Source organism: Heptranchias perlo, chromosome 42 (genome assembly GCF_035084215.1).
Source record: "Heptranchias perlo isolate sHepPer1 chromosome 42, sHepPer1.hap1, whole genome shotgun sequence".
Lineage (NCBI taxonomy): Eukaryota > Metazoa > Chordata > Chondrichthyes > Hexanchiformes > Hexanchidae > Heptranchias > Heptranchias perlo.
The window spans coordinates 12,811,967-12,830,642 of record NC_090366.1 but is presented as its reverse complement, the minus strand read 5'-3'; the positions used below and the strand labels follow the sequence as shown (position 1 = coordinate 12,830,642).

The 18,676-nt window shown below is 50.3% G+C and overlaps 2 protein-coding genes across 3 annotated transcripts in view; one reads left to right on the top strand and one right to left on the bottom strand.

The window, feature by feature from the left end:
* Positions 1-1,194: 1,194 nt before the first annotated feature.
* Positions 1,195-13,155, top strand: LOC137306214 (uncharacterized). Of its 2 annotated transcripts, XM_067975323.1 has the most exons (5): positions 1,198-1,682; positions 6,202-6,315; positions 7,821-7,958; positions 9,046-9,189; positions 12,064-13,155. In XM_067975323.1, the coding sequence occupies exons 1-5, from the start codon at positions 1,634-1,636 to the stop codon at positions 12,270-12,272; spliced, it is 654 nt and encodes a 217-aa protein (XP_067831424.1). In that variant the 5' UTR covers positions 1,198-1,633; the 3' UTR covers positions 12,273-13,155. The 2 variants fall into 2 exon arrangements, with proteins under 2 accessions (XP_067831425.1, XP_067831424.1); XM_067975324.1 differs by lacking the exon at positions 7,821-7,958 and having other exon boundaries at positions 1,195-1,682.
* Positions 13,156-14,683: 1,528 nt separating this feature from the next.
* Positions 14,684-18,676, bottom strand: part of LOC137306213 (pleckstrin homology-like domain family B member 1) — a 29,403-nt gene continuing 25,410 nt past the window's right edge. Inside the window, exon 16 of the transcript XR_010958842.1 lies at positions 14,684-15,261. The gene's annotated coding sequence lies outside the window, so the exon portion shown is untranslated. The remainder of the gene's footprint in view (positions 15,262-18,676) is intronic.

Below are 18,676 nucleotides of genomic sequence, written 5' to 3'. Positions count from 1 at the left end.
AGCGCCGCACTGTCGGAGGTGCCGTCTTTCGGATGAGACGTTAAACCGAGGCTCCCGTCTGCCCTCTCGGGCGGGCGCAGAAGCTCCCCATTCAACATTCAATTCATGACCTACTTCACCAAGAATCGGTTAGCTGTTTCTCCTGTCTCAATTTCTGTTTGTGGGATCTTGCTGTGCACAATTTGTCTCCATTACAAGGCGACTATACTTTAAAAAAAAGTAATTCATTGCCTGTAAAGCGCTTTGGGACGTCCTGAGGATGTGAAAGGTGCTATATAAATGTAAGTTCCTTCTATTTACTGTCATGTTATATTACTGACTATTTATAAAATACAGATCAATATAGAGATTACAAACGATGTATTCCTTTCCTTATCAAACAACAATCTGCATTTATATAGCGCCTTTAATGTAGTAAAATGTCCCAAGGCGCTTCACAGGAGCGATTATCAGACTAAATTTGACACCGAGCCCCATACGGAGATATTGGAACAGGTGGTCAAAGAGGTAGGTTTTAAGGAGCGTCTCAAAGGAGGAGGGAGAGAGGCGGAGAGGTTTAGGGAGGGAATTCCAAAGATTGAGTCCTAGACGGCTGAAGGCACGGCCGCCAACTGTGGGGGCGAAGGGAGTGAGGGGGCAGACAACAGGCTAGAGTTGGAGGGACGCAGAGTTCTCGGAGGTAATAGGGCTGGAGGTTACGGAGATGGGGGGGGGGGGGCCAGGCCGCAGAGGGTGGGGCTCGGCTGCGATGCCTGCGTGGCCCACCAGCCCACTGACGCTCACTATTTCAAGGCTCACTGCTTGAAACAAACGGGACGGTACCCCTAAAATGACTCGACCTATTTGCTCTTTCGAAGAGCCGGCAGGGGCAGGATGGGCCGAACGGCCTTTTTAGAAGCGCTATCGTTCTGCGGTATTTGTAAACAATTTTACAACACCAAGTTATAGTCCAGCAATTTTATTTTAAATTCACAAGCTTTCGGAGGCTTCCTCCTTCCTCAGGTAAATGTTCTGCGGTATGGCAGAGAGGGGAGAAAGTGCCAATTTCAGAGGTTGCCCATTTAACACCTCACCAGCATTAACCCCAAGCCCGGGCTGTGTTCGGATCACAAGAGTGATTGACGCTGCTTTATTTGCCTTTGGCAGGCAGTTCTGAATTTGTGCCAAGTTTGGCTCCTCCTTGGAGCTGGAAGCCAGACTGCATTTGTTCCGATTGCTGACCAGGGAACACGAGGCAGAAACTCCGGCCAGAAATAACCTAAAGAAGGACATTTTCCAACCCGCGGGAAAGGGGACGCGTACCACCGCTGGGCTGTTTCTGCAGAACCTTGGAGCCAAAAAAAAAGAGACGTGTTTCAGTTGTGAAAATGCTGGACTCGTTGGCACCTCAGAGGGGACGGTTCCCTTTACAGAGGGGAAAGGGGCGTGGTCAGAGAACTGCCCAGGAAATTCAGTAACTTGGCACGAAATTTGACCTTTTGGCCAAGATAAGATCCACGGGAGACTCGAGTGCAGTTTCAGCTAACATTCAGTCTTCCTGACCCAACAAGTCACCTCCCCTCCACTATAAAAAACCCAGGGTTTACTGTTCGAGCAACATTCACGATCCAACTAAAGAGTCAAGAAGCCAAGAATGGAGCTCCCCCTCGCTGCTCTCGCAGTTTCAGTCCTTCTGGGACAGGGTAAGTCTAAGGCACAACTGTTACTTATTACTGTCTGTGATGTGGTTAAAGAAATATCCTCCAAAAGTGTTTCCCCCCGCCTCGGTCAAAACGCCACAGAATCTGATAACGTTGCCTCGCCCAGTCGGTTAAAGTTAATCGAAGCCATTTCCTCTTAAACTCACACTTACTTAAATAAATCACGGTCTTTCCCTTTGGAAAATCTGGCTTGGAATTAAGAATAGGGGGAAGAAAAAGCATCTTCTAGAAGCTGGGAGCCTTTTGATTCACAAAAAAAAAACAATTTAGAGCAAAGCTTAATTTTGATCTTTTCAAATACTTTGTGTGCAGTAGAGGGACGCTTGCCCATGAGACTGCGAAAAGGCAGACTGCGTTTGCTACATTTTGCTTGCCAGATATTGAATTACATTAATAAATTATGTCAAACGTATTATAATAAAGTATTAAATTATAAATATTACATTGTATAAAATTGAATTAAATAAACTGCACTGCATTATATATCTATAATTATGAACATATAAAATATTGTCATATATAAAATGTCTAATCACCTATAATGAATATTAAATATTATAGTCAAACATTTAATTACCTATATTAGTGGGTTTTATTAAATTAGATATTTGTGTAATTGTGATAGTGGTCTTAAATTGGTATAAATATTGAATTATATATGTATTCAATTCATATTATTATTATTATCATTATTAGAAAGTAACGTTTTGGGATAGGATATATGAGTAATTCGGGACATGACATGTGTCGAGTGTAAGAGTCTCGGGAGGAACAGGTGACTTTAGACTTGTGGTTTAAACCAGTCATGAGGGGTTTCCCTCGCCTCCTGTCTGGTTCTGTTTTCGACTCATTGATAAAGATTGATTGGCCAACAATTCCATTGTTGTATCATGCGACCGACAGGAAAGAAAGTCAGACTTTGCATTTCTATAGCGCCTTTCACAACCTCAGGACGTCCCAAAGCGCTTTACAGCCAATGGAGTACTTTTTGAAGTGTAGTCACTGTAGGGAAACGCAGCAGCCAATTTGCGCACAGCAAGATCCCGCAAACAGCCAATGTGATAGTGACCAGATCGTCTGTTTTTTTAGTGATGTTGATTGAGGGATAAATATCGGGCCTGGGACATGGGGGAGAACTACCCCCCACCCTGCTCTTCTTCGAAATAGTGGCCGTGGGATCTTTTACGTCCCACCTGAGAGGGGCAGACGGGGGTCTCGGTCCGAAAGACAGACGGTAGAAGGCGAACTAGATGGTTTTTTTGTTGTCTGGAATATGTATTTGCCTAATAAATTGATATAAAGTATTAAATTCTTTAATATATGTCGACAGTATCGCCCTTATATGAATTGCATGCAGGGAATATTGGCTCAGTAATCCTTGGCAGTCCCTAGCACAGACTTTTTATAATTGTTTGTGCTCTCAATGAGCGCACTGGAGCGTCCATTTTAAAATTAAACAGGCTGGCAAATCTGTTTAAGATAGGGGCGGAGAGGAATTTTATGTGAATACGCCTTAAAAATAGCACACAGATGAATTTTGACCTCGTGGGGCAGTCACATTGTATATAAAAACCGTCTGTCTATTCCCTTGACCGTGGAACGCACTGTATATTATTGTGCTGGCCGCAACCCTGAGCCCTTCCCACCCTCTGAAACTCTTCGCTTCCCACCCCAGTATATCCAGACCTGTCCCTTTAAGGCCACGAGTTCTTATTGCTGTAAATACGCAGTAAGTAAGGCCAGTTATAGAATCATAGAGCCCAGAAGGAGGCCATTCGGCCCATCGTGCCTGTGCCGGCTCTTTGAAAGAGCGATCCAATTAGTCCCACTCCCCTCCCTGCTCTTTCCCCCGTAGCCCTGCAAATTTTTTCCCCTTCAAGTATTTATCCAATTCCCCTTTTGAAAGTTATTATTGAATCTGCTTCCACCGCCCTTTCAGGCAGCGCATTCCAGATCAGAACAACTCGCTGCGTAAAAAAAATTCACCTCTTTGGCTATATAGATATATATATACAAGCACAGCACTGCATGATATGTATATAATATAAAATGAGATGAAAAGATAGGTAGATAGATTAAAGGATTTGATCGGGTCGATAGAGAGAAACTATTTCCTCTGGTGGGGGGAGTCCAGAACAAGGGGGCAGAACCTTAAAATTAGAGCCAGGCCGTTCAGGGGTGATGTCGGGAAGCACTTCTTCACACAAAGGGGGGTGGGAATCTGGAACTCTCTCTCCCCCAAAAAGCTGTTGAGGCCGGGGGTCAATTGGAAATGTCAAAACTGAGATTGATCGATTTTTGTTGGGTGAGGGGATTAAGGATTACGGAACCAAGGCGGGTAGATGGAGTTGAGATACAGATCAGCCATGATCTAAATGAATGGCAGAACAGGCTCGAGGGGCTGAATGGCCTCCCCCTGTTCCTATGAGCAGGGTCACACACGGCCCATTCTCACGCTCACGCTGGGCCATAATTGCCCGCTTCACAATAACAATCTTGTATGTGTATCTATCCTGGGCCTGGACTGCAGTGTTTCAGTGGGTTTTTAAATAAGAATTAAAAATAATTTGAGTGAAAATGTGAGACTACTGAGAAAACATGATAAGAAATTTGCAAAAACACCAGGCTATATTTTTGTAGCTTTCATCTGTGAGGTTACTTGGCACTAGTTGGTGCCAAGACAGGGTCTTACCAGTAGGATTGGCATTCTTGCAATGATCAGTGCTCACCACAGCGTCTGTCTGATTTTGCTAAACAAATGTGACGTGATGCATTTTGAAAGTAAGAATGAGGAGAGGCAATATAAACTAAACAATTTTAAAGGGGGTGCAGGAACAGAGAGACCTGGGGGTGCATGTACACAAATCTTTGAAGGTGGCAGGACAAGTTGAGAAGGCTGTTAAAAAAGCATCCTGGGCTTTATTAATAGAGGCATAGAGTACAAAAGCAAGGGAGTTATACTAAACCCTTTATAAATCACTGGTTAGGCCTCAGCTGGAGTATTGTGTCCAATTCTGGGCACCGCACTTTAGGAAGGATGTCAAGGCCTTGGAGAGGGTGCGGAGGAGATTTACCAGAATGGTCCCAGGGATGAGGGACTTCAGTTATGCGGAGAGACTGGAGAAGCTGGGGTTGTTCTCCTCAGAGCAGAGAAGGTTAAGGGGAGATTTAATCGAGGTCTTCAAAATCATGAAGGTTTTCGATAGAGTAAATAAGGAGAAACTGTTTCCAGTGGCAGGAGGGTCGGTAACCAGAGGACACAGATTTAAGATAAATGGCAAAAGAACCAGAGGGGGAGATGAGGAGAATGTTTTTTTACGCAGCGAGTTGTTCTGATCTGGAATGCGCTGCCTGAAAGGGCAGTGGAAGCAGATTCAATAATAACTTTCAAAAGGGGAATTGGATAAATACTTGAAAAGGAAAAATTTGCAGGGCTACGGGGGGAAAGAGCAGGTGGGGGGGAGTGGGACTAATTGGCACAAGCACGATGGGCCGAACGGCCTCCTTCTGTGCTGTATCACTCTGTGATCTGGGAACGGGCCAGCTCATTGTAGCAGAGGTTGTGGGTTTCAGTTGAATGAACAGGATTTAAGACTCATTATCCGCATAATCGATCTGTTGAACTATTTGAAGGGCACGGAGTTGTTCTTGCCAATGTACTTCCCTTAAAACCAGATGAGTTGGTCATTTATTGCTCTTGCACGATGTCAGCCACTTTCACCATTTAATAATGGCAAAATCATTAACTGTGTGAAACACTTGAGACATTCCAACACAATAAGGTGATGTCACCTTTCTCTCAAGGGGGCTGGAATACAATGGGGAGGCAGTTACAGTTAGACCCCCATCTGGAGATACTGCGTTCAGTTCTGGGCACCGCACCTCAGGAAGGAGATATTGGCCTTGGAGGGGGTGCAGCGCAGATTCACCAGAATGATAGCGGGGCTAAAAGGGTTAAATTACGAGGACAGGTTGCACAGACTGGGCTTGTATTCCCTCGAGTGCAGAAGATTAAGGGGTGATCTAATCGAGGGGTTTAAGATGATTAAAGCATTCGATAGGGTCGATAGAGAGAAACTATTTCCTCTGGTGGGAGAGTCCAGAACAAGGGGGCAGAACCTTAAAATTAGAGCCAGGCCGTTCAGGGGTGATGTCGGGAAGCACTTCCTCACACAAAGGGGAAGTGGGAATCTGGAACTCTCTCCCCCCAAAAAGGGTGTGGATGCTGAGGGACAGTTGGAGCTTTCGAGACTGAGATGGATGGATTTTTGTCAGGTGAGGGTATCGAGGGATGTGGAGCAAAGGCAGGTCGATGGAGTTGAGGTGCAGGTCAGCCGTGATCTGATAGAATGGCGGAGCAGGCTCGAGGGGCTGAATGGCCTCCTCCTGTTCCTGTGTAACTGGTTCGAGGGGCTGAATGGCCTCCTCGGGTTTTAATGTTCTTATGTTCTACTTTGCGAGCACAGCAGGATTTTATACTCTGTGTATTGCTCTGTTTCAGCTCACACACTGAAGTGTTACCGTTGCTCGGGTTCCAAGTGTGACTCAACACAAAGTGCCCAGATCTGCGAAGGAGCAGACATGTGTCAGACACAATTGGACTGGCAACTTTCTGGTAAGCTTGCAACGCACATCTCGGTGGACAGACTTCTTGCCTAAACACAGCCCGGGGAGGGTTACCGGCCCGCTCAGGCTTGGCTCAGTAGGTCTCTCTCTCTCTCTCTCTCTCTCTTGCCTCTGAATCAGAAGGTCGTGGGTTCGAGACCCCACTCCGGAGACTCGAGCCCCGTAATCCAGGCCGACACTCCCAGTGCCAGCACTGAGGGGGTGCTGCACTGTCAGAGGAGCCTTCTTTCTAAAACAACAGCAACTTGCATTTATATAGCACTTTAAATAGTTTCTCTTAGGCTTAACCGGACAAGAATGAACACCAAGAAGGGGGTATTAGGAGAGGTTAAAAAAGGGCCTGAAGAAAGAACAAGGCCGAGCCTGGGGAGTATAGTGACGGACCGACTGGCTTCTGCTAATGGAGCCCGGGGGGGGGGGCAAGGAGCCGGGCGATATTGGGGTGTCCGTGCACCTCGAGGCCTCGGAGGGAAATCGAGGATAATGTTCGTGAAGTCGGTCCATTGCTGAATGTGTAGTTAGCTTTAAAACAATATCCAGCACACTCACACAGGAACAGAAGGAGGCCATTCAGCCCCTCGAGCCTGTTGCGCAGGGACAGGAGGAGGCCATTCAGCCCCTCGAGCCTGTTACGGCAGGGACAGGAGGAGGCCATTCAGCCCCTCGAGCCTGTTACGGCAGGGACAGGAGGAGGCCATTCAGCCCCCTCGAGCCTGTTACGCAGGGACAGGAGGAGGCCATTCAGCCCCTCGAGCCTGTTACGCAGGGACAGGAGGAGGCCATTCAGCCCCTCGAGCCTGTTACGGCAGGGACAGGAGGAGGCCATTCAGCCCCTCGAGCCTGTTACGCAGGGACAGGAGGAGGCCATTCAGCCCCTCAAGCCTGTTACGCAGGGACAGGAGGAGGCCATTCAGCCCCTCGAGCCTGTTACGCAGGGACAGGAGGAGGCCATTCAGCCCCTCGAGCCTGTTCTGCCATTCAATTAGGTCATGGCATCTTAACTCTATTTTCCCGCCTTTGCTCCGTGTCCCTCGATACCCTCACCCGACAAAAATCTATCGTTCTCAGTCCTGAAAAGTCCAATTGACACCCCCCCCGGCCTCAACAGCTTTTTGGGGGGAGAGTTTTCCAGATTTCCACTCCCCTTTGTGGAGGGGAAGTTCACCCGGGTGTCTGCTCCTGATGGCCACCCAGTGACTCCTGCCTGCGAGTGTGTGCGTGAGTGTGTAGATGTGGCTATCTACTTTGGGTGAGGTCATGATCGGGCTCAGCTGTGATGCACCCCGTGGTGGAACAGCCCGCTGACACTCACTGACAAGAGTGAAGAATGGGCACTGGTGCGAGGTAAGAGGAAGGGGGGGGCGGTCACCAGCTATGGAGCTGTACCCCCAGACTGTGAGCATTGATGTGTGATTCTGAGCCCCCCTTGGCCCAGGCTCCAGTAATGATGGTTAGATTTATTATACGCTGTGATGGTTTCTCCCCTTCTCCCAGGTAATGTCCCGTCGGAAAAAGTAACGAAATCGTGCAGCACTTCCCAGACCTGTACCAATATCAGTCTCAACCTGGGCTCCATTATTCGTAAAATCAGCTGCTGCAACGAGGATCTGTGTAACTCCGGCCCATCCGTAGGTAATGTGACCTCCGACCGTCCACCCCTCTGTCCGTCCACCCCTCCTCCCGTCCACCCCTCCTCCCGTCCACCCCTCCTCCCGTCCACCCCTCCTCCCGTCCACCCCTCTGTCCGTCCACCCCTCCTCCCGTCCACCCCTCCTCCCGTCCACCCCTCCTCCCGTCCACCCCTCTGTCCGTCCACCCCTCCTCCCGTCCACCCCTCCTCCCGTCCACCCCTCCTCCCGTCCACCCCTCCTCCCGTCCACCCCTCCTCCCGTCCACCCCTCCGACCGTCCACCCCTCCTCCCGTCCACCCCTCCGTCTCTGTAATTCTTTCTCTTTCTCTCTCTCTTTTTCTTTCTCTCTCTCTCTTTATCTTTTTCTCTCTCTTTCTTTCTCTCTCTTTCTTTCTCTCTCTTTCTTTCTCTCTCTCTCTTTTTCTCTCTCTCCCTTTTTCTTTCTCTCTTTTTCTTTCTCTCTCACTTTCTCTTTCTTTTTCTTTCTCTCTTTTTCTTTCTCTCTTTTTCTTTCTCTCTCTCTCGCTCTCTTTCTTTCTCTCTCTCGCTCTCTTTCTTTCTCTCTCTCTCTCTCTCTCTCTTTGTCTATCTATCGATCTTGATTTGTATTTTTGCCTCTGATTATCTCTACTCTCCCATAGTTGCTGAGTCCTCCTCTGGGAACACAGATCCACAGGCACCGACCTTCCCTCCATTGCCTCAACCGTGACTATGATTCATGACTGAGTCTTGGCGATGAGTCGGAGGTGGGGGGGGGGGGGGGGGGAGGGCAGGCTATTCAACCTTGGGGGGCAACACAACCTAGCTTGACCCTAATCTCGATTGGGATGACTTTTGGGGGTGAGGGGGGGGGGGGCTACAGAATCCTGGGGGGAGAAAACAGTCAGCCAGGATTCCAGTAACTCCCCGGTGGAAAGTGGATTGAGATTGAGATGCCCCCCGTGGTCGAATAGCTGGCCGAGAGTCGCACGCGAACCGGCGCCCCCCCCCCCCGGCAGGGGAGGAGGGCCACTAAACGTTTGGCGAGGGAGGGGATTATCGGTCAGTCGCAGTTGCCATGTAATGACCTGTTGTTCTTTTGTTCTCAGACGAGGACGGAAAGACAGCCACGATGCATGAATGTTATGGCTGCCTGACAATGTTGAACGACTTTAAATGCAACAGGACCGGTCGTATAAAGTGCACCGACAGTCAGACCAAGTGCGGAAGGCTCCAAACTGTCTTCTCTCAACGTACGTTCCAAAATCTCTGCCGCTTCTGAGCGTCCCCACAACCGCTTGCATTTATATAGCGTCTTCGGTGTCCCCAAGCCACTTCACCCGGGGCGTTAGTATTCAAAATTTGACACCGAGCCACATAAGGAGATATTAGGACAGGCGACCAAAAGGTTTTAAGAAGCGTCTTAAAGAGACGGAGAGGTTTAGGGAGGGAAATTCCAGAGCTTGGGTCCCAGGCAGCTGAAGGCACGGCCGCCAATGGTGGAGCGATGGGAATCGGGGGATGCGCAAGAGGCCAGAATTGGGGGAGCGCAGAGATCTCGGAGGGTTGTAGGGGCTGGAGGAGGTTACAGAGATAGGGAGGGGCGAGGACATGGAGGGATTTGAACAGGAGGATGAGAATTTTAAAATCGAGGCGTTCCCGGACCGGGAGCCAATGGAGGTCAGAGAGCGCAGGGGGGTGATGGGTGAACGGGACTCGGTGCGAGTTAGGATATGCCTCATTTAGAGAGTGTGCAGCTGCAGAGAATCCCCAATGGGGAGGGGTCCTCCATTTGTTACGGAAAGAAGGAGGGTGGGCGATGATCTGAATTGTCAGCAGTGGGTTGTGCTGTCTCTCGTCTCTGAGTCAGAAAGTCGTGGGTTCGAGCCCCCACTCCAGAGACTCGAGCCCCGTAATCCAGGCTGACACTCCCCAGTGCCCAGTACTGAGGGAGCGCCGCACTGTCGGAGGGTCAGTACTGAGGGAGCGCCGCACTGTCGGAGGGTCAGTACTGAGGGAGCGCCGCACTGTCGGAGGGTCAGTACTGAGGGAGCGCCGCACTGTCGGAGGGTCAGTACTGAGGGAGCGCCGCACTGTCGGAGGGTCAGTACTGAGGGAGCGCCGCACTGTCGGAGGGTCAGTACTGAGGGAGCGCCGCACTGTCGGAGGGTCAGTACTGAGGGAGCGCCGCACTGTCGGAGGTGCCGTCCTTCAGATAAGACTTTAAACCGAGGCCCCGTCTGCCCTTAAGGGTCGATGTTAAAGATCCCACGGTCACTATTTGAAGAAGAGCAGGGGGGAGTTCTCCCCGGTGTCCTGGGGCCAATATTTATCCCTCAACCAATATCACTAAAACAGATTATCTGGTCATTTATCTCATTGCTGTTTGTGGGATCTTGCTGTGCGCAGATCGGCTGCCGCGTTTCCTACGTTACAACAGTGACTACACTTCAAAAAGTACTTCATTGGCTGTAAAGCGCTTTGGGACGTCCTGAGGTCGTGAAAGGCGCTATAGAAATGCAAGTTCTTTCTTAGCTGATCCCAGCCAGGTGATATATCAGGCTTCAAGGCGAGGGAAGGACGGGACCCTCATACCACGTATTATTCTGCTGCTGAGGCGGCACTGTGGTTAAACCAGCCTGCCTCTTTAAAAGTCGACCTGCTGTAAATCGAGGCGTTAGGTCAACTAGAGTTTAATTGCCGTCGGGGGGCGGGTGGGGTGGGGGGCAGAGTGCAGATTGGCGGTGACTTGCAAATTTCCGTCTCCTGGTCAGATGGAGCCAGAGGCAAATAACTGGCTTTCTTTTTTTTTTCCAATTTGCCATCCAGTGGTGTGACGCCCGTGGTGTGACGCCCGTGGTGTGACGCCAGTGGTGTGACGCCCGTGGTGTGACGCCAGAGGTGTGACGCCCGTGGTGTGACGCCAGTGGTGTGACGCCCGTGGTGTGACGCCAGTGGTGTGACGCCCGTGGTGTGACGCCAGAGGTGTGACGGCCGTGGTGTGACGCCCGTGGTGTGACGCCAGAGGTGTGACGCCCGTGGTGTGACGCCAGAGGTGTGACGCCCGTGGTGTGACGCCAGTGGTGTGACGCCCGTGGTGTGACACCCGTGGTGTGACGGCCGTGGTGTGACGGCCCGTGGTGTGACGCCAGTGGTGTGACGCCCGTGGTGTGACACCCGTGGTGTGACGCCAGTGGTGTGACGCCCGTGGTGTGACGGCCGTGGTGTGACGCCCGTGGTGTGACGGCCGTGGCGTGACGGCCGTGGCGTGACGCCCCGTGGTGTGACGCCCGTGGTGTGACGCCAGTGGTGTGACGCCCGTGGTGTGACGGCCGTGGTGTGACGCCCGTGGTGTGACGGCCGTGGTGTGACGGCCGTGGTGTGACGCCCCGTGGTGTGACGCCCGTGGTGTGACGCCAGTGGTGTGACGCCCGTGGTGTGACGCCCGTGTTGTGACGCCAGTGGTGTGACGGCCGTGGTGTGACGCCAGTGGTGTGACGGCCGTGTTGTGACGCCAGTGGTGTGACGCCCGTGGTGTGACGCCAGAGGTGTGACGGCCGTGGTGTGACGCCAGTGGTGTGACGCCAGTGGTGTGACGCCAGAGGTGTGACGGCCGTGGTGTGACGCCCGTGGTGTGACGCCAGAGGTGTGACGGCCGTGGTGTGACGCCAGAGGTGTGACGGCCGTGGTGTGACGCCCGTGTTGTGACGCCAGTGGTGTGACGCCCGTGGTGTGACGCCAGTGGTGTGACGCCAGAGGTGTGACGGCCGTGGTGTGACGCCCGTGGTGTGACGCCAGAGGTGTGACGGCCGTGGTGTGACGCCAGAGGTGTGACGGCCGTGGTGTGACGCCCGTGTTGTGACGCCAGTGGTGTGACGCCCGTGGTGTGACGCCCGTGGTGTGACGCCCGTAACCCAATGGATGCATATTAGATGCAAGTCTTTATATATATATATAGATATTATAAACCCAGACTTGATGGGAACTTTAACTCTCTCCAACTGTAAATGGAAACGGCTCCAACACCAAGCTCACCATCTCCAGGAGACGAGGGAGGGAGTTTCGGAGAAGTGAAAATAAAAAAAAAAGAGTTAAATAATATTTCAGCTTCTCGTTCTTTTTCCCAGCTGGCCGCAATATAAGTCTAGACTTCCAAGGATGTCTGTCGGAAAGTGTCTGTCAACTGAACTCTACGGCAATCATCTTCGAGGTGGAAATCGGAAAGTCCTTCGAGTGCTGTAGCGGGAATCTGTGTAACCGAGGGCCCAGGCCTGGGACAGGCTCTCTGTGTCTGATCTTCCTCTGTTTCTATCTCCTCGCTACCAACAGCAAGTGACGCATTGTTATGAGCGGGGGGGGCCGGTGATTGTATATTTATATATATATATATTTATAGGTTGTTCCAATATTATTTATTAAGACGTATTGCTGGCTTTAGCGATTTAAACGTTGTGTTAATCACAGGAAAGACTGGAGATAAGAATTTACAATGGAAATATAAAAAGGGTAGAATGTATGAAGTTAAGATGAGGACTGAATTACTGGTCTAATTATCACCCACTCTCTGACCCCCCCCCACTTCACCCTTGACCCCCATAATCCAGGCCGACACTCCCCGGCGCCCAGTATTGAGGGAGCGCCGCACTGCCGGAGGTGCCGTCTTTCGGATGAGACGTTAAACCGAGGCCCCCCCTGTCTGCCCCCCTCTCGGGTGGACGTAAAAACCCCCACAGCCACTTGTTTCGAAAAAGAGCAGGGGGGAGTTCTCCCCGGTGTCCTGGGGCCAATATTTATCCCTCAACCAACATCACTACAAATAACATTATCCGGTCATTTATCACATTGCTGTTTGTGGGATCTTGCTGTGCGCAAATTGGCTGCCGCGTTTCCTACATCACAACAGTGACCGCACTTCAAAAATTACTTCATTGGCTGTAAAGCGCTTTGGGACGTCCTGAGGTCATGAAAGGCGCTATATAAATGCAGAACTTTCTTCCATGTGCAAAGCCAGGGGAGGTCAATTAACATCTTATATTTATTAACTGGCCCAGGAGGTTTATACGTTGATGGAAAAAGAGCTACTCTATTTAAAAATATCATCTGTACGTAAATCTGTTTCAATTTGTGTGTCATTGTATTTGCGTTGTGATCTTCGCTATTTGGCATAACTCGTTGTACATTGTAAATATTCAGAGAATAAATATCTATATTATATCGAAGGTCTTGTCTGCCCGCACACACTTTCTGTCCTGGAGACTTAACTTCCACCTGTCGCGATTTTCTTTTCTACGATGCTTTTATGTCAAGACGTCCACATTTGCCCCTCTGCAATGGGCTGCTGTGATTCAGGCCTCCAGCCAGGGAGTGGAGCTGTGGCCGTGCCTTTGCCCGTCTCCCAGCCGCTCGGTTATGGCGACCACTCCCTGTCCCTGTCCTCCGTCCTGCTGCACTCTCGTCCTCCTGAACTTCCTTCAAGTTTCCAACTAAATATTTTTGTGACTGATTTTTTTTTTTAAATGTTGTGCGGTTATATTTGACTCCATTTTAATTTGGATCTCCGATCTTTTCCTGCGCCCCCCCCTCCCTCTCGCACCGTGAGCAATGCCAGGGGGGGGTTACCTACTAGCAATAAAATCATTTTAAAGGATTTGCGTAGAGCCGAGGGACTTTTGTTCTCCGGACCCAATAGCTAGCTTTATAGTTGAGATATTATAATTGCAATGTCTCACAGCAATTGACACAATGACTGAATTACAAGATGATGTTACTGTTACTGTCTAGGCAAATGACACAGTCATTCCAGGTCAGCAAGGTCCCACAAACAGCACTGAGGTGAAGGACCAGTTAATCAGTTTTTTAATGATGTTGGTTGAGGGATGAATCTTGGTCCAAGACACCGGGTAGAACATCCCCCCGCCCTCCCCCTCTGCTCTTCTTCCAATAGTGGGATCATTAACATCAGACGGGGCCTCAGTTTAACGACCCGTCCCAGACAGGGGAGCGACCGCCTTCTCTTGTAGATCTCGATTTGAACCCGTTATCCAGGCAGATTAATCCAGTCTCATCCCACTTTCCTGCTCTTGGTCCGTAGCCCTGCAGGTTACAGCACTTCAAATGCACATCCAAGTACTTTTTAAATGAGCCGAGGGTTTCTGTCTCTCCCACCCTCTCAGGCAGTGAGTTCCAGACCCCCTCTGGGTGAAAAAATGTCTCCTCAGCTCCCCCCCCCACCATAATCCTTCGACCAATTACTTTAAATCTACGCCCTCTGGTTGCTGACCCCTCTGCTGTGGGAAATAGGGCCTCCCTCTCCTGGGGAATTTCCTGTGGCACTGTCGGCCAGTAATGCCTCCAGAGGAGAAAGAAACTAGCAAGGGCCAAAGGAGAGTCGTCCCAGACGTGTTCGGAAGTCTCGCGATCACCCGGACTGCTCAGTAACGAGGTTTGACAGTAAACGGTGAGTGGGCAGTCGTCCTGAGTCAGTCTGGCTGACTGGCTGCGGGAGGCACACGAAGGTATTTGGTTACGTCAGCGTTTGACCTGCTGAGTGCGATCCCTGGTGCCTCAAGCCAGCTGTTGCCCAGTGTCAGCACCGCCCCGTTAATCCAGCACTCGGGACTTGGCCGCGCTCCTGTATTTGCTCAGGGAATCGCTGCCTTCTTAAAGGGACAAGGGCCTTAGTGTCCGACTGATGTTTGGTATGAATCTCCAGTGAGCGACACAGCGAATTCCTCGCCTCCTGCATGTGAGATATCTTTAATTCACGGAACTACAAGCAGGGCAGACTTAAAAATAGACATTTAGAACAATCCTGGCCATTAACAGGACATTTCAATCACACAAAGTCAAATCTGGATGGCTGACTGGTAATAGATGATTGTTTTATGGAACGATGCTGCCTCTGGTCAGGGTTGTTACAGGTAGAGGTCATTGCGGACGTGTTCAGGCCCCACGGTTCTGTATCGTACGCATGTCAGCCGTCTCTCAGTGGGCAGCACTCTCTCTCGCCTCTGATTCAGAAGGTCGTGGGTTCGAGCCCCCACTCCAGAGACTTGAGCACAGAAGTCAGGCTGACGCTCCCAGTGCCGGCACAGAGGGAGTGCTGCACTGTCGGAGGCTCCGTCTTTCGGACGAGTCGTCAAACCGTCTGCCCCTCTCGGTTGGACGTCAAAAAGCGACATGGGATTTTTTTTAAGAGCAGGGGAGAGTTCTCCCCGGTGTCCTGGGGCCAATATTTATCCCTCAACCAAACGTGACTAAAACAGATTCTCCGGTCGTTATCTCATTGCTGGTTGTGGGATCTTGCTGTGCGCAAATTGGCTGCCCTGTAAACAAAAGGGCATAGCCTTAAAATTAGAGCCAGGCCGTTCAGGGGTGATGTCGGTAAGCACTTCTTCACACAAAGTGGGAGTGGGAATCTGGAACTCTCTCTCCCCCCAAAAAGTCTGTTGAGGCCGGGGGTCAATTGAAAATTTCAAAACTGAGATTGAGTTTTGTTGGGTGAGGGGATTAAGGGTTACAGAAGCAAGGCGGGTAAATGGAGTTAAAATACAGATCAACCATGATCGAATTGAAGGGTGGGACAGGCTCGAGGGGCTGAACGGCCTCCTCCTGTTCCTTTGTATAACGTGCATTTAATACACACACAAAACGCAGAATTTGCTCCCCTCTGGCTGAGGAAAGCAACAGCCCCTGTGTCAGACTTGGTACCAAATCTGCTCCTTCCGGTTTTCTCCGAATATTTCACAAGGTGAGTTGCTTGAAATATGATTCCCCATTTTCCGGATCAGTGTGTTCCCAAAACATGTTGACTTAACGGTCTGTATTCCTGAATAAACTTTCTCACAGAGAAAACCAAACACCAGCTGCCAGCTCTTGGCTTTAGGTGAAACTTGATGGTTTACAAGCCTTGAGTGAGTGTCAGCCGTGACTCGTTGGCAGCATGCTCGCCTGTGAGTCAGAAGGTCGTGGGTTCGAGCCCCCACTCCAGAGACTTGAGCCCCCTAATCCAGGCCGACACTCCCAGCGCCAGGACGAATGGGACACTGCACCGTCTGAGTACACTTCAATCCCATATCTGACCACCCGCCTTTTATCCCCCCATCTCTGGAAACTCCTACGACCCTCCGAGATCTCTGCGCTCCTCCAATTCTGGCCTCTTGCGCATCCCCCGATTTTAATCGCTCCACCATTGGCGGCCGTGCCTTCAGCTGCCTGGGCCCCAAGCTCTGGAATTCCCTCTCTAAACCTCTCCTCCTTTTAAGACGCTCCTGAAAACCTACCTCTCCGACCAAGCTTTTGATCACCTGTCCTAATATCTCCTTATGTGGCTCGGTGTCAAATTTTGTCTGATAAATCGCTCCTTGGGACGTTTTATTACATTAAAAGGCGCTATATGAATGCAGGTTGTTGGTGAACACGCCCTGTGCATCGCCAGGGTGGGGAGATCAGCTAGTTCTAGACAGGGAGGACGGGCGGCAGTGCGAGCTGGTGGTGAGAGCCCGTCACTGCAGAGACTGATCTAAACAGGAGCAGTTTACAAGGACCAAAATTGAGTCGATGCAAAGCAAATATGTGCTGACTGATGCTGGGATACACATCAGTTCAAGCCTCCCAATACAGCACCCAAAGAGATCGTTCAATCAAGTGCAAACCTACACAGTGATGAGTGGCCGGCTATTCAACTACAGAGTCATCACAACCCTCGAAACCCGAACCCCGGAAGAAAGCTCCAAATAAACGCGCTCTTGGGCAGTTCAGGAACAGTCGGAGAGATTTCAAGTTGGATCTTTGCCCGTAATTTGGGGGCGGGGGTGTTGAATGAAAAATGTATCTGTCCCCTACCCACCCCAAACTGGATTTGCACCCTGGTGTCTAAATCCTCAGTATTACCCTATTGGACATGACCTGCTCAGTGATCTTTCAGGGACGTGGAACTGAACGAAGGCCCTTCCTCCCCACCAGTGACCATTCCCTCAAAATCATTGCAGGAGCAGAAACAAAGTATGAATGCCAGGCAGGGAGCAAATGGAAGGCCGGAGAGTCCAGCAACATTCCTTTATTTCAGCTGGGCTCAGGACAACACCACACAGTAAGATCCCATGATGAGATCAGAGCAGTTAAAATTCCGGCCCCTCCAATTGGAAGGATAGATCAGTGCCCATAGACCAGGCTCTTCCCGTTCCAACATTCAACAAACCAAGGCCTAAAGGATAGTTTCCTAAATCATTCCTTTTTATATTTAGCAACAATATATTAGGGAAATGTCAGTTTTAAATGTCCAATGGATCAAATCCCTTCCCATTCACTCCCAATGTACAGAATCCCAATGGATCAAACCCCTTCCCATTCACTCCCAATGTACAGAATCCCAATGGACCAAACCCCTTCCCATTCACTCCCATTGTACAGAATCCCAATGGACCAAACCCCTTCCCATTCACTCCCAATGTACAGAATCCCAATGGTCCAAACCCCTTCCCATTCACTCCCATTGTACAGAATCCCAATGGACCAAACCCCTTCCCATTCACTCCCAATGTACAGAATCCCAATGGACCAAACCCCTTCCCATTCACTCCCATTGTACAGAATCCCAAATGGACCAAACCCCTTCCCATTCACTCCCATTGTACAGAATCCCAATGGACCAAACCCCTTCCCATTCACTCCCATTGTACAGAATCCCAATGGACCAAACCCCTTCCCATTCACTCCCATTGTACAGAATCCCAAATGGACCAAACCCCTTCCCATTCACTCCCATTGTACAGAATCCCAATGGACCAAACCCCTTCCCATTCACTCCCAATGTACAGAATCCCAATGGACCAAACCCCTTCCCATTCACTCCCATTGTACAGAATCCCAATGGTCCAAACCCCTTCCCATTCACTCCCATTGTATAGAATCCCAATGGACCAAACCCCTTCCCATTCACTCCCAATGTACAGAATCCCAATGGACCAAACCCCAACTAAAAGGAACAATTCCATGAGGAAAAACGCAAAAGCCATTTCTCCCACTTCCCCCAAATAGAATTCTCCCAATGAATCATAGACGTCAACATAATTCCTGAGCTACAGTTGGATGATCTACGTTTTGTAACAGTCCAAAGAAGGGAAAAGTCTCATTTATATATAAACAAATGTACAATAATATAAAACAGTTACATTCACTCCTTCTACAGTGCGAGCACACCTCAATAGAGAAAGTTTCGCACCTCCAGTTACCCTCCTGCTCAAACTTGGCCTGGTTCTTATGTTGGACGGTTTCTCTCCCATTTCCCCTGCTTCCAATCTGCTTAAACTCTCACCGTTTCCGGCAAGAGTGGGGTTGCCAACCCTCCAGGATTGCTCCCCCCAACTAACGATTAATCTCCCCACCCCTCCCCCAGGGAGAAAAGTCACGGGGGGGGGGTGGGGGCATTAAAAAAGATTGTGTGTGTTTGACAGCGAATTAACTTCTGTTAATTCGCTGTCAAAATATCGGAGATCGGGGTTGGGAGAGGGGAATAAAATGGCCCTTTGGAAGAGTCTGCTCGCTTTCCGATTGGCCGCGGGGAAGGGGCCATGCAAGAACCGAGCTGGTGCGGAAGAGAGGGAGGGGAGGAAGGTGTCCCAGGATTCTCGCCAGGGGTGGGGGGGCGCGCGCAGGTCACACGATGAGTGTACCTCAGCAAATCGGTGCTCGAGGAGCTTGGCCAGTGAGTGCCAGTAGGGTATTGGTGCCCCCTGGCTG